Source organism: Scyliorhinus torazame, chromosome 1, assembly GCF_047496885.1.
Source record: "Scyliorhinus torazame isolate Kashiwa2021f chromosome 1, sScyTor2.1, whole genome shotgun sequence".
In the NCBI taxonomy this organism is placed as follows: Eukaryota; Metazoa; Chordata; class Chondrichthyes; order Carcharhiniformes; family Scyliorhinidae; genus Scyliorhinus; species Scyliorhinus torazame.
Window position 1 is genome coordinate 113,516,929 of NC_092707.1, and position 27,960 is coordinate 113,544,888.

Here is a 27,960-nt window from a genome sequence, read left to right on the forward strand (position 1 = left end):
CGGAGGCAGTGGGGTCCCCACTGGCCACCCTCCCACCTGATTGAAAGCCCCCTTGCCACATAACCCGCCATAGGGGAGGGCATTAAATTCTGCCCAACATTTCAGACTGGTGACGTTTCATCAGAGCTTGAAAAAATTAGAGATGCAACAGGTTTTCAGCAAGCCAAAAGCGGGAGGTGGGAAAAGAACAAAAGGGAAGATTTGTGTTAGGGTGGAAGACACAAGATTACATTTCAGGAGAGAACATTTGGTGTTATTCATGTTCTTGATCATTGTACCACAAAATAAAAGATCTACTGGTGGAAACATAGTGAAAGAAAACAGGAAACATGCAGCTATAATCCCCCAACATCCCCCGCACGCCTTTCACATTAAAAATACGATTTAAATAAAACAACAGAAATACCCTTGTATTATTTACCCTGCTAGTATCTCAGTCAGTAACTGACTTTTTCCTCACATTTTATTTACCTTCTCTCGAACAAGCCCTAAATATTTCATAAAGAACTTTTAAAAGCCTTTCTGCTCATTGTCATGAGGAATGGTTGCGTTGGGCAATGAAATGCCTCCCATCCAGGGCACCAGTGTCAGCACTGAACACTCTTAGTACAACTAAGTCTAAAGTAATACTCTCGCTACTCAGTCCCAAGAAAATGTCTCAGCACCAAGATCAGAATGTGATTTGGAGCATCTCCCACACCAGCCATAATGTGGCCTCCCAGTTATCCAGTGGCCAATCTAATTGTCAATGCCAATTTTCACCAAAATAAGGACAGTTTTTGACCTTTGTCCATTAAAAACTAGATTGAAGCAAGCCAAACTTACATCACATGGACTCTTGAACTCATCAAACTGTAGAATTTAGAGCAACTCTTTTTCAGAACAACAACTTGAATTTATATGGCACTTTTAACAATAATAATAATATGAAGAATAATAATATTTTATTGTCACAAGTAGGCTTACATTAACACTGCAATGAAGTTACTGTGAAAAGCCACATTCCAGCGCCTGTTCGGGTACACGGAGGGAGAATTCAGAATTCTCAGCTGGTACGGAAATTGAACCCGTGCTGCTGGCCTTGTTCTGCATCACAAATCAGCTGTATAGCCCACTGAACTAAACCAGCCCTGGCACTGGCATATGCAAGCAAGCATGTATCATCAGTACTGGTCTCCTGCCCAGATAAATGGAGAGGGGCAAGAAGGGCATCTGGTTGCCAAAGCCAAAACTGAGGGCTAATATGAAGAGTGATGAAGCTGCCTTGTGGTGACCCCATGTAACTTGCGAAAACATTTAAGGTGGCGAGAGGTTCAGTATCTGGGGGTCCAGGTAACGCATGAGTGGGCTACAATGCATAGGTCGAACCTGACGAGGTTGGTTGAGGAAATCAAGGGGGACCTTAAGAGGTGGGATACGCTACACCTGACATTGGCGGGGAGGGTGCAGGTGGTGAAGGTGAATGCGCCACCAAGATTGCATTTGTGTTTCAGTCCCTCATGATTTTTCTCCCCAAGGCTTTTTTCCAGAGGGTGGATGTGCTAGTTTTTGAATTTGTGTGGGCAGGGAAGGTGCTGAGGGTGCTGAGGGCTTTGTTGCAAAGGTAGGGGTGGGAAGGGGGGGGGGGTGGAGGCGCTCCCAAATTTGTTGCATTATTATTGGGCAGCGAATGTGGAGAAGGTGTGAAGATGGTGGGAGGGGGAGGAGCCAGAGTGGATCAAGTTGGAGGAGGAGCTATGTAAGGTTATGAGCCTGAGGGCTCTGGTGACGACCCCGTTGTCACTCGTTCTGACGAGGTATACGGGAAGTCCGGTGGAAGACCCATCTATAAAAATCTGGAAACAGCTAAGGAGGCACTTTAAAATGGGTCACATGTAAAAGGAGAAAAATGTACAAACTGTATACTTTGATTGGATGTTGAGATATGTTATTTTGTTGAATGTGTTTGGAATAAAATAACCATGAAAAAAATTTAATTTGGAAAAAAGTCAAAATGAAGAAAAAGAGAGAGAACATGAGAACATTTCCCAAATGCATTGGCAGGAGTTGAATCGATAACAATTGGCACTGAGCCAAAGGAGGGGATATTGGGAAGAATGACAAAGAGCTTGGCCAGAATGGGTTGAAAATGTGGGAGGAGAAGGAAGAAGTGGAGATTTTTAGTAAGAGAATTCCAGAACTAATGGCCAACTAACTGAAGGCATATCCGGATAGCCAGAGACTGGACACAGATCCACAAGTGGAACCTGACCAGCCTGGTGGAGGAAGTAAGAAGAGACCATCAAAGGTGAGGCTCACTCCAACTCTCCCTGGCAGGGAGAGCGCAGACGATTAAGATGAACGTACTGCCAAGGTTCCTCTTCCTGTTTAGATCCATAACGATCTTCATCCCCAAGACCTTTTTCCAAAACGTAGACAGCGTTTGTGTGGGGGGGGGGGGGGGGGGGTAAGAACCCGAGAGGGGAGGGGAAACAGCCCCAAATCATGGTCCACATAGGTACCAACGACATAGGTAGGAAAAGGGATAGGGATGTAAGGCAGGAATTCAGGGAGCTAGGGTGGAAACTTAGATCTAGGACAGTTATTATCTCTGGATTGTTACCCGTGCCACGTGATAGCGAGACGAGGAATAGGGAGAGACAACAGTTGAACACGTGGCTACAGGGATGGTGCAGGAGGGAGGGTTTCAGATTTCTGGATAATTGGGAATCATTCTGAGGTCGGTGGGACCTCTACAAACGGGATGGTCTACACCTGGACCAGAGGGGTACCAATACCCTGGGGGGGGGAAATTTGCTAATGCTCTTCGGGAGGGTTTAAATTAGTTCAGCAGGGGCTTGGGAACCTGAATTGTAGCTCCAGTACAAAGGAGGTTGAGAGTAGTGAGGTTATGAGTAAGGTTTCAAAGTTGCAGGAGTGTACCGGCAGGCAGGAAGGTGGTTTAAAGTGTGTCTTCTTCAATGCCAGGAGCATCCGGAATAAGGTGGGTGAACTTGCGGCATGGGTTGGTACCTGGGACTTCGATGTTATGGCCATTTCGGAGACATGGATAGAGCAGGGACAGGAATGGTTGTTGCAGGTACCGGGGTTTAGATATTTCAGTAAGCTCAGGGAAGGTGGTAAAAGAGGGGGAGGGTGGCATTGTTAGTCAAGGACAGTATTACGGTGGCAGAAAGGACGTTTGATGAGGACTCGTCGACAAAGGTAGTATGGGCTGAGGTTAGAAACAGGAAAGGAGAGGTCACCCTGTTAGGGGTTTTCTATAGGCCTCCGAAAAGTTCCAGAGATGCAGAGGAAAGGATTGCAAAGATGCTTCTGGATAGGAGCGAAAGCAACAGGGTAGTTGTTATGGGGGACTTTAACTTTCCAAATATTGACTGGAGACGCTATAGCTCAAGTACTTTAGATGGGTTTGTTTTTGTCCAATGTGTGCAGGAGGGTTTCCTGACACAGTATGTAGATAGGCCAACGAGAGGCGAGGCCATTTTGGATTTGGTACTGGGTAATGAACCAGGACAGGTGTTAGATTTGGAGGTCGGTGAGCACTTTGGTGATAGTGACCACAATTCGATTACGTTTACTTTAGTGATGGAAAGGGATAGGTATATACCGCAGGGCAAGAGTTATATCTGGGGGAAAGGCAATTATGATGCGATGAGGCAAGACTTAGAATGCATCGGATGGAGAGGAAAACTGCAGGGGATGGGCACAATGGAGTGGAGCTTGTTCAAGGAACAGCTACTGCGTGTCCTTGATAAGTATGTACCTGTCAGGCAGGGAGGAAGTGGTTGAGCAAGGGAACCGTGGTTTACTAAAGCAGTCGAAACACTTGTCAAGAGGAAGAAGGAGACTTATGTAAAGATGAGACATGAAGGTTCAGTTCGGGCGCTCGAGAGTTACAAGTTAGCTAGGAAGGACCTAAAGAGAGAGCTAAGAAGAGCCAGGAGGGGACATGGGAAGTCATTGGCAGGTAGGACCACGGATAACCCTAAAGCTTTCTATAGATATGTCAGGAATAAAAGAATGACTAGGGTAAGAGTAGGGCCAGTCAAGGACAGGAGCGGCGTGTGCATGGAGTCCGAGGAGATAGGAGAGGTGCTAAATGAATATTTTTCGTCAGTATTCACACAGGAAAAAGATAGTGTTGTCGAGGAGAATACTGAGATTCAGGCTACTAGACTAGAAGGGCTTGAGGTTCATGAGGAGGAGGTGTTAACAATTCTGGAAAGTGTGAAAATAGATAAGTCCCCTGGGCCGGATGGGATTTATCCTAGGATTCTCTGGAAAGCTAGGGAGGAGATTGCTGAGCCTTTGGCTTTGATCTTTAAGTCATCTTTGTCTACAGGAATAGTGCCAGAAGACTGGAGGATAGCAAATGTTGTCCCCTTGTTCAAGAAGGGGAGTAGTGACAACCCCGGTAACTATAGACCAGTGAGCCTTACTTCTGTTGTGGGCAAAATCTTGGAAAGGGTTATAAGAGATAGGGTGTATAATCACCTGGAAAGGAATAATTTGATTAGAGATAGTCAACACAGTTTTGTGAAGGGTAGGTCGTGCCTCACAAACCTCATTGAGTTCTTTGAGAAGGTGACCAAACAGGTGGATGAGGGTAAAGCAGTTGATGTGGTGTATATGGATTACAGTAAAGCGTTTGATAAGGTTCCCCACGGTAGGCTACTGCAGAAAATACGGAGGCATGGGATTCAGGGTGATTTAGCAGTTTGGATCAGAAATTGGCTAGCTGGAAGAAAACAAAGGGTGGTGGTTGATGGGAAATGTTCAGACTGGAGTCCAGTTACTAGTGGTGTACCACAAGGATCTGTTTTGGGGCCACTGCTGTTTGTCATTTTTATAAATGACCTGGAGGAGGGCGTAGAAGGATGGGTGAGTAAATTTGCAGATGACACTAAAGTCGGTGGAGTTGTGGACAGTGCGGAAGGATGTTACAAGTTATAGAGGGACATGGATAAGCTGCAGCGCTGGGCTGAGAGGTGGCAAATGGAGTTTAATGCAGAAAAGTGTGAGGTGATTCTTTTTGGAAGAAATAACAGGAAGACAGAGGACTGGGCTAATGGTAAGATTCTTGGCAGTGTGATGAGCAGAGAGATCTGGGTGTCCATGTACATAGATCCCTGAAAGTTGCCACCCAGGTTGAGAGGGTTGTTAAGAAGGCGTACGGTGTGTTAGCTTTTATTGGTAGAGGGATTGAGTTTCGGAGCCATGAGGTCATGTTGCAGCTGTACAAAATTCTGGTGCGGTCGCATTTGGAGTATTGCGTGCAATTCTGGTCGCCGCATTATAGGAAGGATGTGGAAGCATTGGAAAGGGTGCAGAGGAGATTTACCAGAATGTTGCCTGGTATGGAGGGACGATCTTATGAGGAAAGGCTGAGGGACTTGAGGCTGTTTTCGTTAGAGAGAAGAAGGTTAAGAGGTGACTTAATTGAGGCATACAAGATGATCAGAGGATTGGATAGGGTGGACTGTGAGAGCCTTTTTCCTCGGATGGTGATGTCTAGCACGAGGGGACATAGCTTTAAATTGAGGGGAGATAGATATAAGACAGATGTCAGAGGTAGGTTCTTTACTCAGAGAGTAGTAAGGGCATGGAATACCCAGCCTGCAACAGTAGTGGATTCGCCAACACTAAGGACATTCAAATGGTCATTGGATAGACATATGGATGATAAGGGAATAGTGTAGATGGGCTTTAGAGTGGTTTCGCAGGTCGGCGCAACATCGAGGGTCGAAGAGCCTGTACTGCGCTGTAATGTTCTATGTTCTATGTTCTAATTCCCAAACAGGCACTGCAAAGAAGGAAATTCAAAGGCGGCTTGGCCTTACCAAACCTACAATACTACCACTGGGCAGCAACGGCAGAAAGAGTGAGGGGATGGGTACAAGAACCCGACACAGATTGAGTACAAATGGAGGAGGCATCCTGTAAAGGAACGACCCTCCGGGCCCTGGCCACAGCAACACTCCCATCCTCCTCAACAAGATACACAACGAGCCCAGTGGTAGTGGCCATGCTGAGAACGTGGACCCAGCTCAGGCAACACTTTGGGATAACCAAAATGTCCCCCATGGCTCCCATATGCGGCAATCACAGATTCCCCCCCAGCCATGCTGGATACCACTTTCAAAAGATGGCGGTGGGACGGGGGCACATTGACGGTCGGGACTTCTACGTAGGGCACAGACTGGTGACACTAGACGAACTGATGAGGAAGTGGAGGTTAGCAAAAGGACAGGAAATGAGACACCTCCAAATAAAACACTTCCTCCGCAAAGAGACGGTAGGGTACCCCGGTGCCCCAGAAAGCACACTACTAGAGGACCTGATAAGCACAGGCAATGAGAAGGGAAGGCTATGTGGGAAAATATACGGACAGCTACTGGACAGAGCCTGGGCTCCACTGGATGAGACCAGTCAAAAATGGGAGGATGAACTGGGGTCAGAGATAGGGTGGAGACTCTGGAGCGAAGCACTGAACAGGGTGAACTCCACCTCCTCCTGCGTAAGGCTAAGCCTAATGCAGCTCAAAGTGGTGCACAGAGCGCACCTGACCAGAACCCGAATGAGCAGGTTCTTCCCGGAGGGGGAGGACAAATGGGAGCGGTGCCAGAGGGGCCCGGCCAACCACACCCACATGTTTTGGGCTTGTCCCAAACTTGCTGGGTTTTGGACAGCCTTCTCCGAGGCAATGTCCAAGGTTGTGGGGGTGAGGGTGAAGCCATTCCCAATAGTGGCAATCTTCGGGGTATCGGAGCAGCCAGAGTTACACATGGGGAAGGGGGCCTACAAGGAAGCTTTCGCTTCCCTAATCGCATGCCAGAGAATCCTGCTCGGCTGGCGATCGTCAGCACCACCCACAGCTGCAGACTGGCTCGCTGACCTTTCGGAATTTCTCCACCTGCAGAAGGTTAAGTATGCCATCCGAGGGTCAGAGGAAGGCTTCCTGGATACTTGGGGGCAGTTTGTCGGTCTGTTCCAAAACCAGTTCGAGGCCAGCAACAAGGAGTAACCTAATAAGATTTTTTTTTAAACCACCAAGATAGATGAGGTACCAAAAGACTGCACTGTTTATAAATATGGGAAATGCCAATAAAAAGATTTTAAAAATAAAAGTAACTGAAGGCATGGCTGACAATGGTGGATTGAAGGGAGTGGAATTTTATTTTTATTTGGTCACGCGATGTTGGCTGGGCCAGCATTTATTGCCCATCCCTAATTGCCCTTGAGAACATAAGAACATAAGAACTAGGAGCAGGAGTAGGCCATCTGGCCCTTCGAACCTGCTCCGCCATTCAATGAGATCATGGCTGATCTTTTGTGGACTCAGCTCCACTTTCCGGCCCGAACATCATAACCCTTTATTCCTTTATTCTTCAAAAAACTATCTATCTTTATCTTGAAAACATTTAATGAAGGAGCCTCAACTGCTTCATTGGGCAAGGAATTCCATAGATTCACAGGGTGAAGATGTTCCTCCTAAACCCAGTCCTAAATCTACTTCCCCTTATTTTGAGGCTATGCCCCTAGTTCTGCTTTCACCCGCCAGTGGAAACAACCTACCCGCATCTATCCTATCTATTGCCTTCATAATCTTATATGTTTCTATAAGATCCCCTCGCACCCTTCTAAATACCAAAGAGTACAGTTCCAGTCTACTCAACCTCTCCTCGTAATCCAACTCCCTCAACTCTGGGATTAACCTAGTGAATCTCCTCTGCACACCCTCCAATGCCAGTACGTCCTTTCTCAGGTAAGGAGACCAAAACTGAACGCAATACTCCAGGTGGGGCCTCACTAACAACTTATACAGCATAACCTCCCTAGTCTTAAACTCCAACCCTCTAGAAATGAAGGACAAAATTCCATGCGCCTTCTTAATCATCTGTTGCACCTGTAAACCAACTTTTTGCGACTCATACACTAGGACACCCAGGTCCCTCTGCACAGCAGCATGTTTTAATATTTTATCATTTAAATAATAATCCCTTTTGCTACTGTTCCTACCAAAATGGATAACCTCACATTTGTCAACATTGTATTCTATCTGCTAGACCCTAGCCCATTCACTCAAACTATCCAAATCCCTCTGCAGACTTCCAGTGTCCTCTACACTTTTTGCTTTACCACTCATCTTTGTGTCGTCTGCAAACTTGGACACATTGCACTTGGTCCCCAACTGCAAATCATCTATGTAAATTGTGAACAGTTGTGGGCCCAACACTGATCCCTGAGGGACACCACAAGCTACTTATTGCCAACCAGAGAAACACCCATTAATCCCCATTCTTTGCTTTCTATTAATTAACCAATCCTCAATCCATGCTACTACTTTACCCTTAATGCCATGCATCTTTATCTTATGAAGCAACCTTTTTTAAAATAAATTTAGAGTACCCAATTCATTTTTTCCAATTAAGGGGCAAATTAGTGTGGCCAAACCACCTACCCTGCACATCTTTGGGTTGTGGAGGCGAAACCCACGCAAACACGGGGAGAATGTGCAAGCTTCACACAGACAGTAACCCAGGGCCGGGATCGAACCTGGGACCTCAGCACCGTGAGGCAGCAGGGCTAACCCACTGTGCCACCGTGCTGCCCTCATGCAGCAACCTTTTGTGTGGCACCTTGTCAAAAGATTTCTGGAAATCCAGATATACCACATACATTGGCTCCCCGTTGTCTACCACACTGGTAATGTCCTCAAAAAATTCCACTAAATTAGTTAGGCATGACCTGCCCTTTATGAACCCATGCTGCGTCTGCCCAATGGGACAATTTCCATCCAGATGCTTCACTATTTCTTCCTTGATGATAGATTCCAGCATCTTCCCTACTACCAAAGTTAGCTCACTGTCCTATAATGACCCGCTTTCTACCCACCTCCTTTTTTAAACAGTGGTGTCATGTTTGCTCATTTCCAATCCCGTGGGACCACCCCAGAATCTCGTGTATTTTGGTAAAGAGAAGGTGGTGGTGAGCTGCCTTCTTGAACTGCTGCAGTCTGAGTGGTGTCGGAACAGTCACAGTGTACCATCTATAGCTGGGGTTTTCAAACTCAGGGTCGTGATTGGTCACGGAGTTCCGAATCATAGAATTTACAGTGCAAAAGGAGACCATTCAGCCCATCGAGTCTGCACTGGCCCTTGGAATGAGCACCCCATTTAAGCCCCACACCTCCACCCTATCCCCTTTATCCCCGTAACACAACCTAACCTTTTTGGACACTAAGGTCAATTTATCATGGCCAATCTACCTAACCTGCACATCTTTGGACTGTGGAAGGAAACCGGAGCACCTGGAGGAAACACACGCACACACGGGGAGAACGTGCAGACCCCGCACAGACAGTGACCCAAGCCGGGAATCGAACCTGGGACCCTGGAGTAGTGAAGCAACTGTGCTAACCACTATGCTACCGTGCGAGAAGCGCCCAATGGCCGCAACCGACTTGTCAGAATGACGGCCACGACCAGCCTTTAAACAGAAACAATGGAGTCTTTCCGCCAGAAGTGGTGACAGCGAGCAGGACACAAGCCTGACATGTACACTGACGTCACATGCCCTGTACATCCATGCTGAGGACCGCAAAATCACGGGGAAGAAATTTCTCCATTTTGTAGCTGCCAAAAAGCAAGGTAACAGGACCGTGTGAAGAACTGAAGATGCGTTATTTTGAAATAAGGAAGAGAGGGCCAGAGTCACAAACAGGCCAGGGTCCCACAACTGAATCTGCTGGAGAGCGATGCTCAAGAGAGTCCACTGAAGGACAAAGCAGTGCTGATGTGAGCTGTATGCCGAGCTCCAGGGCCTCTGGTGAACAGCCAACAAAGAAAAAACTGAAATCGGGAACAAAGCAATTTAAAAATGATTTCTTGACGTGTGGCTTCGTTAATTGCGCCAGTGCAAATCAGGATGCACAGCCCATGTGTGTTACATGCAAGGAAGCACTGGTAAATTAAAGTTTAAAGCCTTCAAAATTTCAAAGGCATTTGAAGTCTAAGCATGGAGAGTTTGTGGACAAACCTCTTGATTTTTTCAAAGGATGCAGCGAGAACTTAAATAGTCAGCTGAAATCCCTAGCAGAAATGTAATATTGAATGACAAAGCAAGTGAGATTGTGAGGGCCAGGCAAGTTCACCTGTCGCATTAAATGTAACTGAAAATGAGGGCAGCACGGTGGCACAGTATTTAGCGCTGCTGCCTCACGGCGCCGAGGTCCCAGGTTCGTTCACGGCTCTGGGTCACTGTCCGTGTGGAGTTTGCACATTCTCCCCATGTCTGCGTGGGACTCACTCTCACAACCCAAAGATGTGCAGGGTAGGTGGATTGGCCACGCTAAATTGGCCCTTGTCATGATATTCAGATAAACATCATGGTGCAAACACACATACACACTGATGGACAGATCAACGGACCAATCAACACACACGCAACATCACAGCCAATCACAAGCAAGGGCACACGCACTATAAAACGGGGAACACCACAGTTCCCTCTCATTCCAGCAGGAGACAGCTCAGGGCACAGAGCTCACAGCAAGCCACTCAGACAATCACCATGTGCTGAGTGCCTCTCCAAGATAGTGTTAGGGCTGAGTCCACAGGTTAAAGGGTAATGAACGAACCACAGTAACAAGTTTACAGATGTTGTTATTGAAAGTAATAAAACAGTTCCGGGTGCGGCGATGACCAGCTGAGTCGCACGTTTCGGCAGCTCCCTGTGAAACGGACTTTTGGGCTCTTGATAGGAGCCCCAACGGCAATTTTGACGGCTAAAAACACTGTGCGGTAAACCAGAAGGGAATCCCCCCTGGATACGGATGGAAAAAGGAGGAGAAAGTGGCCAGATTGCAGTGGATCCTTTAGAACAGCGGCAAGGAAGGCAAGCAAAAACCAAGATGGCGTCGGAAGGTGGCAGTTTAACATGGGGCCCTGAACAACAAGAGTTCTTGAAATGCTGTGTGGAAGAGATCAAAAAGGAAATGAAGACAGAGCTGTTGGCCCCGAAACTACAGGCGATCGAAGGGCTAAAGGAGGAACAAAAGACCCAGGAGCGGGAGCTTCGGGTCGTGAAGGCAAAGGCAGCCGAGAATGAGGACGACATACAGGGCCTGGTGGTGAAGACGGAGACGCAGGAGGCACATCAGAAACGATGTGTGGAAAGGTTGGAGGCACTGGAAAACAACGCAAGGAGGAACAACCTGAGGATTCTTGGTCTTCCTGAAGGTGTGGAGGGAGCGGACGTCGGGGCATATGTGAGCACGATGCTGCACTCGTTAATGGGAGCGGAGGCCCCGGCGGGTCCGTTGGAGGTGGAGGGAGCATACCGAGTGATGGCGCGAGGACCGAGAGCAGGAGAAATTCCCAGAGCCATAGTGGTGAGATTCCTCCGTTTTAAGGATAGAGAAATGGTCCTTAGATGGGCGAAGAAAACTCGGAGCAGTAAATGGGAGAACGCGGTGATCCGCGTTTATCAAGACTGGAGTGCGGAGGTGGCGAGAAGGAGGGCGAGCTTTAATCGGGCCAAGGCGGTGCTTCATAAAAAGAAGATAAAATTTGGAATGCTGCAACCGGCAAGACTGTGGGTCACATATCGAGGGAGGCACCACTACTTTGAGACGGCGGATGAAGCGTGGACTTTTATTGTGGGAGAAAAACTGGAATGAGCGGGTTATTAAAAAGAACGTTCGAACAAAGTGGTGGGGCGAATGTGGGGGGCAAAGAGGGGTTTTATGTACTAATCCTGCGATGTGGTAACTTTTCTCTCTCCCACAGGTGGTGATGGGGGGAGGAGGGGAGGTGGAGGAGATGGGGCGTTGGCCATTGGGGGCGGGGCCAAGGGAGCTTGGTTCCCGCGCTATGATAATCATGGCGGGAATAGAGAAGCAGGAAGGAGGGGGCGTCGCACGGTGCGAGCCGAGGTCACGGGGGGAAGCCGAGGTCAGCCAGAGTTTGCTGACTTCTGGGAGCAACATGGGGGGAGTAATTACGCTAGCGGGGGATCTAGCGGGGGGGTGGGGGGGTGGGAGGGGGGAATTACTGGGTTGCTGCTGCTGGGGAGTGGGGGGAGCTGGTATGGGAGAGGATGGGCGGGGGGGCACCGCCTGGGGGAGATACAGCTGCGTGGGAACCGGGTGAGGAGCTGGAAAAAGGTGATGGCTAATCGACAAGGGGGGGGGGGGGTAGGAAGCCCCCCAACTCGGCTGATCACGTGGAACGTGAGAGGGCTGAACGGGCCGATAAAGAGGGCACGGGTACTCGCACACCTTAAGAAACTTAAGGCAGATGTGGTTATGTTACAGGAAACGCACCTGAAACTGATAGACCAGGTTAGGCTACGCAAAGGATGGGTGGGGCAGGTGTTCTATTCGGGGCTAGATGCGAAAAACAGGGGGGTGGCTATATTAGTGGGGAAGCGGGTAATGTTCGAGGCAAAGACTATAGTGGCGGATAACGGGGGCAGATACGTGATGGTGAGTGGCAAACTACAGGGGGAGACGGTGGTTTTGGTAAACGTATATGCCCCGAACTGGGATGATGCCAATTTTATGAGGCGGATGCTAGGACGCATTCCGGACCTAGAGATGGGAAAGCTGATAATGGGGGGAGATTTTAATACGGTGTTGGAACCAGAGCTGGATAGGTCGAAGTCCAGGACTGGAAGGAGGCCGGCAGCAGCCAAGGTACTTAAAGATTTTATGGAGCAGATGGGAGGTGTAGACCCGTGGAGATTGAGCAGACCTAGGAGTAAGGAATTCTCGTTTTTCTCCTATGTCCATAAAGTCTACTCGCGAATAGACCTTTTTGTGCTGGGTAGGGCATTGATCCCGAAGGTGAGGGGAACGGAGTATACGGCTATAGCCATTTCGGATCACGCTCCACACTGGGTGGACTTGGAGATTGGGGAGGAAACAGGAGGGCGCCCACCCTGGAGAATGGACATGGGACTAATGGCAGATGAGGGGGTGTGTCTAAGGGTGAGGGGGTGCATTGAAAAGTACTTGGAACTCAATGATAATGGGGAGGTCCAGGTGGGAGTGGTCTGGGAGGCGTTGAAGGCGGTGGTTAGAGGGAAGCTGATATCAATAAGGGCACATAAATGGAAGCAGGAGAGTAAGGAACGGGAGCGGTTGCTGCAAGAACTTTTGAGGGTGGACAGACAATATGCGGAAGCACCGGAGGAGGGACTGTACAGGGAAAGGCAAAGGCTACATGTAGAATTTGACTTGCTGACTACAGGCACTGCAGAGGCACAATGGAGGAAGGCACAGGGTGTACAGTACGAATATGGGGAGAAGGCGAGCAGGTTGCTGGCACACCAATTGAGGAAAAGGGGAGCAGCGAGGGAAATAGGGGGAGTGAGGGATGAGGAAGGAGAGATGGAGCGGGGAGCGGAGAGAGTGAATGGAGTGTTCAAGACATTTTATAAAAAATTATATGAAGCTCAACCCCCGGATGGGAGGGAGAGAATGATGGGCTTCTTGGATCGGCTGGAATTTCCCAAGGTGGAAGAGCAGGAAAGGGTGGGACTGGGAGCACAGATCGAGGTAGAAGAAGTGGTGAAAGGAATTAGGAGCATGCAGGCGGGAAAGGCCCCGGGACCGGATGGATTCCCAGTCGAATTCTATAGAAAATATGTGGACTTGCTCGCCCCGGTACTGACGAGGACCTTTAATGAGGCAAAGGAAAGGGGACAACTGCCCCCGACTATGTCTGAAGCAACGATATCGCTTCTCTTAAAGAACAAAGAACAAAGAAATGTACAGCACAGGAACAGGCCCTTCGGCCCTCCAAGCCCGTGCCGACCATACTGCCCGACTAAACTACAATCTTCTACACTTCCTGGGTCCGTATCCTTCTATTCCCATCCTATTCATATATTTGTCAAGATGCCCCTTAAATGTCCCTATCGTCCCTGCTTCCACTACCTCCTCCGGTAGCGAGTTCCAGGTACCCACTACCCTCTGCGTAAAAAACTTGCCTCGTACATCTACTCTAAACCTTGCCCCTCTCACCTTAAACCTATGCCCCCTAGTAATTGACCCCTCTACCCTGGGGAAAAGCCTCTGACTATCCACTCTGTCTATGCCCCTCATAATTTTGTATACCTCTATCAGGTCGCCCCTCAACCTCCTTCGTTCCAGTGAGAACAAACCGAGTTTATTCAATCGCTCCTCATAGCTTATGCCCTCCATACCAGGCAACATTCTGGTAAATCTCTTCTGCACCCTCTCTAAAGCCTCCACATCCTTCTGGTAGTGTGGCGACCAGAATTGAACACTATACTCCAAGTGTGGCCTAACTAAGGTTCTATACAGCTGCAACATGACTTGCCAATTCTTATACTCAATGCCCCGGCCAATGAAGGCAAGCATGCCGTATGCCTTCTTGACTACCTTCTCCACCTGTGTTGCCCCTTTCAATGACCTGTGGACCTGTACTCCTAGATCTCTTTGACTTTCAATACTCTTGAGGGTTCTACCATTCACTGTATACTCCCTACCTGTATTAGACCTTCCAAAATGCATTACCTCACATTTGTCCGGATTAAACTCCATCTGCCATCTCTCCGCCCAAGTCTCCAGACAATCTAAATCCTGCTGTATCCTCAGACAGTCCTCATCGCTATCCGCAATTCCACCAACCTTTGTGTCGTCTGCAAACTTAAAGGAAAAGGACCCGCATTGGGTCCTGTAGACCTATTTCCCTCCTAAATGTAGATGCCAAGGTCCTGGCCAAGGTAATGGCAATGAGAATAGAGGAATGTGTCCCGGGGGTGGTCCACGAGGACCAAACTGGGTTTGTGAAGGGGAGACAGCTGAACACGAATATATGGAGGTTGTTAGGGGTAATGATGATGGCCCCACCAGAGGGAGAAACGGAGATAGTAGTGGCGATGGATGCCGAGAAAGCATTTGATAGAGTGGAGTGGGATTATTTGTGGGAGGTGTTGAGGAGATTTGGTTTTGGAGAGGGGTATGTTAGATGGGTGCAGCTGTTGTATAGGGCCCCAGTGGCGAGCGTGGTCACGAATGGACGGGGATCTGCATATTTTCGGCTCCATAGAGGGACAAGGCAGGGATGCCCTCTGTCCCCATTATTGTTTGCACTGGCGATTGAGCCCCTGGCGATAGCGTTGAGGGGTTCCAAGAAGTGGAGGGGAGTACTTAGGGGAGGAGAAGAACACCGGGTATCTTTGTATGCGGACGATTTGCTACTATACGTGGCGGACCCGGCGGAGGGGATGCCAGAAATAATGCGGATACTTGGGGAGTTTGGGGATTTTTCAGGGTATAAATTGAACATGGGGAAAAGTGAGTTGTTTGTGGTGCATCCAGGGGAGCAGAGTAGAGAAATAGAGGACCTACCGTTGAGGAAGGTAACAAGGGACTTTCGTTACCTGGGGATCCAGATAGCTAAGAATTGGGGCACATTGCATAGGTTAAATTTAACGCGGTTGGTGGAACAGATGGAGGAGGATTTCAAGAGATGGGATATGGTATCCCTGTCACTGGCAGGGAGGGTGCAGGCGGTTAAGATGGTGGTCCTCCCGAGATTCCTCTTTGTGTTTCAGTGCCTCCAGGTGGTGATCACGAAGGCTTTTTTTAAAAGGATTGAAAAGAGCATCATGGGTTTTGTGTGGGCCGGGAAGACCCCGAGAGTGAGGAAGGGATTCTTACAGCGTAGCAGGGATAGGGGGGGGCTGGCACTACCGAGCCTAAGTGAGTATTATTGGGCCGCTAATATTTCAATGGTGAGTAAGTGGATGGGAGAGGAGGAGGGAGCGGCGTGGAAGAGATTAGAGAGGGCGTCCTGTAGGGGGACTAGCCTACAGGCTATGGTGACAGCCCCATTGCCGTTCTCACCGAGGAACTACACCACAAGCCCGGTGGTGGTGGCTACACTGAAGATTTGGGGACAGTGGAGACGGCATAGGGGAAAGACTGGAGCCTTGGGGGGGTCCCCGATAAGAAACAATCATAGGTTTGCCCCGGGGGGAATGGATGGGGGATATGGAATGTGGCAAAGAGCAGGAATAACGCAACTGAAAGATCTGTTTGTGGATGGGAAGTTCGCGAGTCTGGGAGCGCTGACCGAGAAATATGGGTTGCCCCAAGGGAATACATTCAGGTATATGCAACTGAGGGCTTTTGCGAGGCAACAGGTGAGGGAATTCCCGCAGCTCCCGACACAAGAGGTGCAGGACAGAGTGATCTCAAAGACATGGGTGGGGGATGGCAAGGTGTCAGATATATATAGGGAAATGAGGGACGAAGGGGAGACTATGGTAGATGAACTAAAAGGGAAATGGGAAGAAGAGCTGGGGGAGGAGATCGAGGAGGGGCTGTGGGCAGATGCCCTAAGCAGGGTAAACTCGTCGTCCTCGTGTGCCAGGCTAAGCCTGATTCAGTTTAAGGTATTACACAGGGCACATATGACTGGAGCACGGCTCAGTAAATTTTTTGGGGTGTAAGATAGGTGTGCGAGGTGCTCGAGAAGCCCAGCGAATCATACCCATATGTTTTGGTCATGCCCGGCACTACAGGGGTTTTGGATGGGGGTGACAAAGGTGCTTTCAAAAGTAGTAGGAGTCCGGGTCGAACCAAGCTGGGGGTTGGCTATATTTGGGGTTGCACAAGAGCCGGGAGTGCAGGAGGCGAGTGAGGCCGATGTTTTGGCCTTTGCGTCCCTAGTAGCCCGGCGCAGGATATTGCTAATGTGGAAAGAAGCCAAGCCCCCGGGGGTGGAGACCTGGATAAATGACATGGCGGGGTTTATAAAGCTAGAGCGGATTAAGTTCGTCCTAAGGGGGTCGGCTCAAGGGTTCACCAGGCCGTGGCAACCGTTCGTCGAATACCTCGCAGAAAGATAGACGGAATGGGAAAAAGAAGGCAGCAGCAGCAGCCCAGGATCGGGGGGGGGGGGGGGGGGTATAACATTGTGTAAAGGATGCACAATGTACTGTGTTGGTTGACCAAAAATTTTCAATAAAATATTTAATTTAAAAAAAAGAAAGTAATAAAACAGAGTTGTACCATCTCTAACCGTGTTGGAGATGTCTGTGTAGCAGAGCACCCAACACGACAACCCTTAATTGGAAAAATTCAATTGGGTACTCTAAAAAGGTAAGTGAAATGGTTGGTCGCGAAGGTCAGCTCGTTGGTAAAAGTGGGTTCCGGGAAATAAAGTTTGAAAAACACTGATCTAAAGAATGCACTGCAGGAGCTTACCAAGGCTCCTTCAACAGCAACTTCCAAACATGTGCCCTCTAGACCAGTACCATTTAGAAGGACAAGGGCAGTAGATACATGGGAACACCACCACCTGACGTTCCCCTTCAAGTCACTCACCATCCTGATTGGGAATTATATCTCTGTTCCTTAGGATGTTTACTGCATTTAAGGGACCATATAAATTTGAGATTGAGAATAAATTGAGACAGTTAGTGAAAAATGTGATTAATATTGAGTTTAGCTGAAATCTACAATACAAAGAGGTTTGAATTTTGAGTTATGCTGGGTCAGCACTGGCCCCTAACATTCCCTCGAAGCTGCATGGGTGGACTGTTGTGCATAATAATATAGCAATGGGTGGACAGTCGTGCATGGTAATGCAGCAATGGATGGACAGCCATGAATAGTAATGCAGCAATGGGTGAACAGTCGCACATTGTACTGCAGTAGTGGGTACACAGTTGTGCAAAGTAATGCTGCAATGGTGGGACAGACCTGCATAGTAACGCTGCAGTGGGTGCGCAGTCAGGCATAGAAATGCAGCAATAGCTTCACAGTCATGCATAGTAATGCAGCAATGGGTGCACAGTAATGCATAGTAATGCAGCAATGGGTGCACAGTCATGCATAGTAATGCCATAATGGGTGCACAGTCATGCATAGTAATGCTGCAATGGGGGACAGTCATGCACAGTAATGCAGCAATGGGCGCACAGCTGTGCATAGTAATGCAGTAGTGGGTACACAGTCGTGCATAGTAATGCAGCAATGGGTGGACAGTTGTGCAGTAATCCAGACCACACAGCAATAAACAAAGCACTAAAAGCAAAGACAAGAAGGAACATTGAGCGTTCTTATTGTGAGAAATGAACATTCTGTGTTATTTTAGTGTTGTTTTTACATGTATATACTCTGGTTCACAGTTCAGATGTCAACAATGAAGCATGATGGGAAAATTAACATGTCAAGTTCTGAGTAAGCTATAGTGAGCGAATTATTATAACGATGGACCAGAATGACCTTCGGGGAAGAACGGGATGTACAATAACAGAACTTGCTAAGCAAGGGGGAGATAGCAGGTGCAAGCAAAGGGCCTCATTCTTATCTTTAACTGCCGGTCCAAGGATGTACCAGGAGCGCATAGAACTCACTATGCAAGGGAGAGACCAAATAAGGGATCACTGATAAGGGGACTGCCCTTTCTATAGTTTGTGGGATGTGTTTCTCAGGGATGGGTTCCCACGGATTGTATTTGCATGGATTGTATATAACAAAGTGATGCTGTGTGAATTCTTTGTGTCTGCTATTGCTTACTGGCGGCACCCACTCTTGCAAGAACGATTTGAAAATAAATGCTTCTTCAGAATTTGACTAAGTGTAAATCTTTTATTAAGTGAGCAGTGTTTCTCACAATTGGGGGCTCGTGGCCGGGATAGTTTTTCATTGATCAGGGGGGGCGGCTCAAGAGGAATCGAGAAGACGCGTCCCGTTATTTAAACGGTCTCGTACTTCATCTTGAGTGGTTACCCACGGTCAACTGAACACGTTCCTAGGGTAGTCATTCTGACGAAGCAAGTAACGGATTATAGTGGCAGGCACGCCGTGAGTGAAAGTCAGGCAACTCTGTGCACGGAGCAAGGTAAGAAAAACGGCTTTTAAGTACTACCTTGTTGACTTGGGTTCGTATCTAAACATCCGCAGGGGCGGGTTAATGATATAAGGACTCTGGAGTTTATATCTAGACATCCGTATAAGTGTATGGGCGGATTGATGATATAAGTGCTTTCAGGATTGTGATTGTTGTGACAGGGTCATAACTAGACACTTTACTTAGAAATAAGTGAAAGTTGAGTACATTACAATGGGAAGTAAAAACTCGAAACAAGGTTGTGAGAAACAAGGAGACGGCGTTGATAAGAGAATCCCTAAGAATATCCCACCAGAAAGCCCAGTGAGTCGGATGTTAGTGAATTGGGATTTTGAGAGCCACGTACAAGAATATATATGTCAATGATAAAAGACCCTGTTCAGATAAAGAAGTAAGCTACGCGAGTTGTTGGCTTCCTAGCGGGAACACCACCCGAATATATCCATTAATCCCACAGGGCGAAGACGTTCGCACAGCCCCTCTTAAATGGGACGTCCTAGATAATTTGCCACCCCCTTATAAGAATAAGTCAAACGACAAGGACTCGCCAAATGACCAACAAATGAATAAAGGTAAATCAGAGGAAGCCCCTGAAGAAGCAGGAGGGAGTAAAATGATATTAAGATCCACAAAAGGACAGGGAAAGGAACCAGAAATAACGAAACTGAACCCCCTTCGGGAAGTCCCGATTGGAGATGGAGACATAGGATTTGTAAATCCTCCTTTAAATTCAGGAGAAGTCAGAGCATTCAAAAAAAAAGAACAGAAAACGAAAATGATGGTTGCAACTGTAAATGAGGTAGTGAGCAAACAGAGACAGAGAGAGATACAGACAGACAGAGAGAGAGATACAGACAGACAGAGAGAGAGATACAGACAGAGAGAGACAGAGACAGAGAGAGATACAGAGACAGAGAGAGATACAGAGAGACAGAGAGAGACAGACAGAGAGAGAGAGAGATACAGAGAACAGAGAGCGAGAGAGATACAGAGAGAGAGATACAGAGAGACAGAGAGAGAGATACAGAGAGAGAGAGACAGGCAGAGAGAGAGAGATACAGAGACAGAGAGAGAGATAGAGAGACAGAGAGAGAGAGACAGAGAGCGAGAGATAGAGAACAGAGAGAGAGAGAGAGAGATACAGAGAACAGAGAGAGACTGAGAGAGATACAGAGATAGAGAGACAGGCAGAGAGAGAGAGATACAGAGACAGAGAGAGAGACAGAGATACAGAGACAGAGAGAGAGACAGAGAGATACAGAGAACAGAGACAGAGCGAGATACAGAGACAGAGAGAGAGACAGGCAGAGAGAGAGAGACAGGCAGAGAGAGAGAGATACAGAGACAGAGAGAGAGATAGAGAGACAGAGAGAGAGAGAGAGAGAGATACAGACAGACAGAGAGAGACAGAGACAGAGAGAGATACAGAGAGAGAGACAGAGAGATACAGACAGAGAGAGAGAGAGATACAGAGAACAGAGAGAGAGAGAGATACGGACAGACAGAGAGAGAGATACAGACAGACAGAGAGAGACAGAGACAGAGAGAGATACAGAGAGAGAGAGAGAGAGACAGAGAAGGCTGCAACATGCCTGGAGTAACTGTTTCAATACAGCGTGAGAGAGAGAGACAGAGAAGGCTGCAACATGCCTGGAGTAACTGTTCCAATACAGAGTGAGAGAGAGAGACAGAGAAGGCTGCAACATGCCTGGAGTCACTGTTTCAACACAGAGAGAGACAGTTTGTTACAGAGAAGGCTGCAAATACTGAACTATCACCCGTGGGAAGGCTGAAATAATCATTCGGGAGCAAATAGTTCCCCGATACGGGTTGGTAGAAAATATAGACTCAGACAGGGGAAGTCACTTTACCTCTAAGGTCTTATCAACCGCAGTGTCAGTTCCCCATCCGGCAAGTTACCAATATAGCATACAACCCTGCCAACCGCAGGGGCCCAACAACCAGGCATTTCAAAATAATTATTATAATTAATAAATTAATCAAATTTGATACTACTGATTCAGTAACATTTCAATAATAGTATTTCAGCTCAAATTTCAAATTCATCGATTGTAAGGGTTGGATTGCTGCCAAATTCCCGTTATCAGATGTCCTTGAACGATCTGTTTTTTTTAATCAAAGTTGTTTTGGTTTTTTAAGACCAGCTTCCACATGGTTTGAAGTTTTAATTTCCAGGCTAATTCTAAACATTTATTTTGGAATATCAAACACAATAACTTATTAAACATATAGGTTTTCTATAGATGAATTTGTCGATTCTATTAAAGAAGGCACGACTAGAAGTTTGGAGATAAATTGGGACGTCCATACTCCTTGGCACCCCCCCCCCCCCCCCCCCCCCCCTCATTGGGACGGGTGGAAAGGATGAATCAAACTCTTAAAAATCGTTTGTCAGAAATAATACTAGAAACTAGGCTCCCCTGGACAAAATGCTTACCGATAGCCCTTCTAAGAAAAGTTTGGGGCTGTCCCCATACAAAATGTTGTTCGGATTGCCATACCTTGGAACAATGGGAGAATGACCCATTGCAGAATGTAAAGATATTTATGTAAAGAAATATATACTGACACTGTTCCTCATTATCATTCCTCAGGAGACAAGGACTGCTAGCGCAGACACCTCCCCTTGAATTCGCAGTCCACAAATTTAAACCAGGAGATTGGGTACTGGTGAAATCGTGGAAAGAAAACAAGCTTCAACCCACTTGGGACGGGCCGTTCCTGGTTTTGTTAACCACAGAGACTGCCATACGAACTGCTGAAAAAGGTTGGACTCATTACAGCAGAACAAAGGGTCCCATTAAATCACCACCTGAACAGGAACAATGGCATGTGGAGGCCACTGAGGAACCATTTAAGATAAGATTGAAAAGACACTAAATCCTGAACTGTTCAATAATATGACAAAACTACAGCTAAAATGGACTATGCAATGTATAATAATATTAATGATGTGGGAGTTTGGAATCGGTCGTATGATTACATTGACAATACCAGAAAGTCGGTACCCTCAGGTAATACGAACTGATCTGTGCACCCTCAGACTGCGTGTCACCGGGGCAGGGAAAGGAGTTTAGGGTAGACTCTCTTCATTATTACCGAGAGGGGATGATTACGGAGAGGGAGGGTTGGCTGAAAAGGTTCTACCAATTGCCCAGAGGGGCACCACCGGTTGTCTCCATTCACCAGATTAATGGTTATTCCCCCTCAACGTGCATTGCTGGTACTTGTCACCCCGTATACATCACCGTAAAACACATGGCCTGGATTGAGACAGGCAATAGGGTTTGTTCACTTAGAAATGAGATATTCGGGGTAATCATGAGAAATGGCAAGACTGAATGCTGCTTCCGTCTTTTATTAGACCAGGGAGCAACTCCCACTAATGTCACTAGGGGCAACACGGCGAAGAAAGAGAAAGAACAGGGAGTCAAAATAATTGAAGTAAAAGATTTAGAGCAAGCCTTTGAGATAGAGACCGGCTATGAGGAACAGAATGCGTGGATTGAGTGGGTGAGGTATTCGGCCCAGACGCTGAAGAAAGACAATTGTTATGTTTGCGCATCAGGTAGACCACAGGCCCATATGGAGCCCTTTCCACTGGGGTGGACAGAAAATAGAGGGAGCATGGAATGTATGATGGCCTTGTACCAAGATGAGACAGCCTGGGGCAACAAGACCTGCACTGCCCTATCTCTGATGTTTCCTCCTGTTAATAAGAAACATTCAGCAAATCCTCCCTCCTTCTTGGTTACCGTGGCGCATCACAAATCGTGTATAAGTCGTTCTGATACGGGGCTAAGTAAAGATATGGGAGACCTCAAGACTTGTATTGAGACTAAGAACCTGACCACCCAGGGCAATTACTCATCACTAAAGATATCACGTGCAGATATATGGTGGTATTGCGGAGGAAAGATTCTAAGGCCCACTCTACCCCCCCAATGGAAAGGGACATGCGCATTAGTTCAGCTCGCCATTCCGTTCAGTATAGCCTATGAAAGGCAAGAGGAGAGGGGGAGTGTAAAAGGGGGACGATCTAAACGGGGCATACCCACCTTGTTTGATGACAGGATTTACCTGGACTCCGTTGGCATTCCCAGAGGAGTACCGGATGAATTCAAAGCCCAAAATCAGATTGCAGCTGGGTTCGAGTCCCTCTTCTGGTGGGTTACGATCAATAAGAATGTGGATTGGATAAACTATATATACGATAACCAACAGAGGTTCATCAATTATACCAGGGACGCCATGAAGGGCATAGCAGAACAACTGGATGCAACCAGTAGAATGGCCTGGGAGAATAGATTGGCTCTGGATATGATTTTGGCAGAGAAAGGTGGTGTATGCATTATGCTCAAAGGACAGTGTTGCACGTTTATGCCCAACAACACGGCACCCGACGGATCGATTACCCGTGCGCTACAAGGGTTAACCACTCTGGCTGTGGAAATGGCACACAACTCAGGGGCAGACACATCCATGACTGGGTGGCTTGAATCATTGTTTGGGAAATGGAAAGGGTTAATTGTATCCATCCTCACCTCCATCATCGTGGTGATAGGAGCATTGGTGGCAATAGGCTGCTGCATCATCCCGTGTGTAAGAGGCTTGGTGCAGAGGCTCATCGAAACAGCCTTGACCAAGCAGATGCCCCTGGGTCAGGATACCATTTGCCTACTAGAAAGTGGGGAGAATGAAGGGGGGGGCGGCCCAATAGAAAGGGAAGTTGAGAGGATGTTGGACAATTTTGCGGTAGCTTAGAAGAGACTACAAAGTGTAAAAAGCAACAACAGTAAAAAGAAAAAAATGGGGATGTGAGAAATGAACATTCTGTGTTATTTTAGTGTTGTTTTTACATGTATATACTCTGGTTCACAGTTCAGATGTCAACAATGAAGCATGATGGGAAAATTAACATGTCAAGTTCTGAGTAAGCTATAGTGAGCGAATTATTATAACGATGGACCAGAATGACCTTCGGGGAAGAACGGGATGTACAATAACAGAACTTGCTAAGCAAGGGGGAGATAGCAGGTGCAAGCAAAGGGCCTCATTCTTATCTTTAACTGCCGGTCCAAGGATGTACCAGGAGCGGATAGAACTCACTATGCAAGGGAGAGACCAAATAAGGGATCACTGATAAGGGGACTGCCATTTCTATAGTTTGTGGGATGTGTTTCTCAGGGATGGGTTCCCACGGATTGTATTTGCATGGATTGTATATAACAAAGTGATGCTGTGTGAATTCTTTGTGTCTGCTGTTGCTTACTGGAGGCACCCGCTCTTGCAAGAACGATTTGAAAATAAATGCTTCTTCAGAATTTGACTAAGTGTAAATCTTTTATTAAGTGAGCAGTGTTTCTCACATTATCATCCACCAAACAATGGATAAATACCAGAAAGGAAAAGATGAAATTAAAGTAAAATGTTGCAAATGCACAACAGACTGTTCAATATTTTAAGATACATTAGGGGTTTTAGGGGTATAGCCATTCAATTCAGACAAATGAGTTCACACTTGCAATGTTAACCTAACTTTTCCTGTCACAGACGTTGACAGACCTGCTGTGCATTTCCTGTGTTTTCCACTCTTAGTTCAGATGTTCAACTTTTTCAGTTTTTAAATTTTACCTCTGAAATCATAATATCTTTGGAAATTTGAAATTCTCTCACTAAGCAGGAAAAGAGCCAACATGAAATTGTTGGGGGGAATTATAATTCTGTGTGCCATGAGTGATTGGAGAGTGGCAGCTTAATTCACATCCATTCTTTTCTTTATTTCCACTGATCTGATAAAATTAAAAAAAAGAAAGATTTCTAACCTTACCTCAGATTCCTGAAACAGAGTTGGGTCTTCTCTGTATTCTGTCCACAATCTTAATTTGAAGTTTGCATCTTGTGTTTTGACCAATGCCTCATGGAAGGTTTTCTGCAGGTCCAGATCTGTGTCCTGAACACCCCACATATAGAGAGAGATGGAATGCAGAAGACGGTTCCCTTCTCCTGCCCAAGAGGAAGTACGTTTATAAACACAGTACAAATATAATTATTAAACTGTTAATTTGCAAAGGCGTGGAAGGGTTCAGTGAGTGAGCAAATGATTTGAAACTCCTGACAAACAAATTGGATGGTATCAGAAACAAAATGTCTGTCCATCTGACTGTCCAAAACCCTCGGATCCAGAACTTAACTGCACTTGCCTCGGTTTGTTATTCTGCTTATAAATGTATCAAAAATTCCTGGGTTTTTAAAACATTTGCAGACCTGTCAGAAAAATGACACAATTCGAAATGATGGCATTATTTATGCCAATCTGATTTTGGAGTTAGCTGCATACCTGATCACCCAAATGACTTAAGCAGGTGGATCTTATCAAGCTAATGTAAGATGATGATAAAGATTTTGAGATAAGTCACAATTTAGCACATATGTCAGATAAAGAATTAAATGCTTGAAGACAGACAACTGGCTGGAACAGGAGCCTTTCTCACTGAGTATGATGGGGGAATTGCACTCAGGCAATGAAACTATTGTCGCTTAAACTTAACCTAAAAACCGAAAAGTCTGAGTGATATTGTACTAAGAAGATGCCATCTGAGATGACTAAAAAGGCATTGTTTTAAACTACAGAATAACAGAGTCCAGAGGCTACTGGACAGTATGAAGAGTGAGAAATCTAATGAGAACGATGATTTCAGCTGGGTTCATAAGACCATAAGACATAGAAGCAGAATTAGGCCACTCGGCCCATCGAGTCTGCTCCGCCATTCAATCATGGCTGATATTTTTCTCATCCCCATTCTCCTGCCTTCTCCCCATAGCCCCTGATCCCCTTTGTATTCTTGTTTCTAAACAACTGACATTACATCGGATGTAGTGACTTAAGACAGTTTTCCAAAAGCTCAAATTAGTAACTTCTCAAACTCCAATTAGATAATTTTCTACTTCAATTCTTCTGACAGAGTTATGTTTTCAACTTCACTTCGGATTGAGAGTGGCTGCATTTCGTGTCCAAAGGTCAGACATCAAGAATTTGGGACCCATCCCTCCAAAACTTGGCTGTTCTGGTTATTTTTATTATGTGTATTTTGCTTCAGTGTGTGTTGAAGCAATAATTAGGGGAGGTGGTAACATTGTGGGATTGTTAATGGACTAGTAATTCAGAGACCCTGGGTAATGCACTGGGGCCCCGGGCTCAAATCCCCCCCCAAAAGATGGTGAAGTTTGAATTCAATAAAAAAATCATGAAACAATTATCAATTGTAGAAAAAATCCATCTGGTTCGCTAATGTCCTTTAGGGAAGGAAATCTGTCATGCTTACCTGGTCTGGCCTACATGTGACTCCAGGTCCATAGTAATGTGGTTGGCTCATAACTGCCCCTCTGAAATAGTCGAACAAACCACTCAGTTCAGGGGCAATTAGGAATAGGTACAAATTCTCACCCAGCCAGTGGTGCCCACATTCCATGTATGATTTAAAAAGTGTCCCATAGTTCTGGACTCTCCCACAAGAGGAAACATCCTTTCCACGTCCACCTTGCCAAGACCCTTCAAGGTCTTATACACTTAAATCAAGTCACCCCGCACTCTTCTAAGCTCCAGTGGAAACAAGCCCAGTCTGTCCAACCTTTCCTCATAAGACAACCCGCGCATTCTAAATATCAATCTAGTAAACCTCCTCTGAACTAACTCCAACGCATTTGCATCCTTCCTTGAATAAGGAGATCAAAACTACACACAGTATTTGTGGTGTGGTCTTACCAGTGCCTGTATAACTGAAGGATAACATCCTTACTTTTATGTTCAATTCTGCTTGAAATAAAGGATAACATTCCATTAGCCTTCTTGATTACATGCTGCATCTGCATACTAATGTTTTGTGACTCATGAATAAGAACACTTAAATCCCTCTGTATCACGGCATTTTGCAGCCATGCTCCATTTAAATAATACCCTGCTTTTTTTATTCTTACTGCCAAAATGAACAACTTCACACTTTCCCACATTACTCTCCATCTACCAGATGTTTGCCCACTCACTCAACCTGTCTATGTCCATCTGCAAACTCTGTATGTCTTCTTCACAACATACTTTCCTATCTATCTTTCTGTTTTCTACACATTTAGCTACCATGCCTTTGCTCACCTCAACTAAGGCATTGATGTAAATTGTAAAAAGTTGAAGCCTCAGCACAGACCACTGTGGGACTCCACTCAACAAATCCTGCCAATCAGACAATGACCCATTTATACATACTCTCTATTTTCTGCCAGGCAGCCAATCTTCACTCCAGGCTAATATGTTACTCCCTGCAGCATGAGCTTTTATGTTTTGCAATAACCTTTGATGTGGCAACTTATCAAATGCTTTCAAGAAATCTGAGTACAGCATGTCTACAGGCTCGCCTCTATCCACAGCAAATGTTACTCCTTCAAAGAACTCTAATAAATTGGTTAATCATGATTTCCATTTCATAAAACCATGCTGACACTTTCCTAACTACCTTGCACTTGTCTAAGTGCCCAGTTATAACATATTTAATGATCAATTTGAGCACCTTCCCCATGATGTGAAGTTAACTGACCTAACGCTTTCTGTTTCCCTACCTTCTTGAATAGAGTGGTTAGATGTGCTACTTTCCAGTCTGATAGTACCTTTCCAGAATCCAGCAAACTTCAGAAAATTAACACCAACGCATCTACTCACTCATTAGCCACCTCTTTAAAGACCCTAAGATGAAGCCCATCATGACCCAGGGATTTTTCAGCCACAGCTCCATCAGTTGCTCATTGATTGATTGTTATTTCACCAAGTTCCCCGCTCCCGTCCACCTCCCAATTTACATCTATTATTGGAATGTTTCTTGTATCCTAGCAAAATATCTGTTCATTTCATCTGCAATTTCCTTAATATTTATTATTAACTCTCCCATTCTCACTCTCCAGAGGCCAACACTCACTTTACTGACTCTTTTCCTGTTTAAATACTTGTGGAATCTCTTGCTCTCTGTTTTTAAATTCCTAGTTAGCTTCCTCT

The 27,960-nt window shown here is 46.4% G+C and overlaps 2 protein-coding genes across 4 annotated transcripts in view; one reads left to right on the forward strand and one right to left on the reverse strand.

The window, feature by feature from the left end:
• LOC140411087 (tumor necrosis factor alpha-induced protein 3-like) overlaps nt 1-27,960 on the reverse strand; it is a 112,073-nt gene that overhangs the window by 75,937 nt on the left and 8,176 nt on the right. For all 3 annotated transcript variants that reach the window (XM_072500133.1, XM_072500116.1, XM_072500125.1), the window contains exon 3: nt 24,751-24,926. In XM_072500133.1, coding sequence (XP_072356234.1) covers nt 24,751-24,926 — 176 coding nt within the window. The remainder of the gene's footprint in view (nt 1-24,750; nt 24,927-27,960) is intronic.
• LOC140411082 (syncytin-B-like) lies at nt 18,590-24,249 on the forward strand. The gene is made up of 2 exons (XM_072500103.1): nt 18,590-18,890; nt 21,515-24,249. Exon 2 carries the CDS (start codon nt 22,029-22,031, stop codon nt 23,682-23,684), a length of 1,656 nt encoding a protein of 551 aa, XP_072356204.1. The 5' UTR covers nt 18,590-18,890; nt 21,515-22,028; the 3' UTR covers nt 23,685-24,249.

Excerpts from the sequence above, each read along its gene's own strand:
- LOC140411082 (XM_072500103.1), top strand. The coding sequence starts at position 22,029 with ATGATTACGGAGAGGGAGGGTTGGCTGAAAAGGTTCTACCAATTGCCC.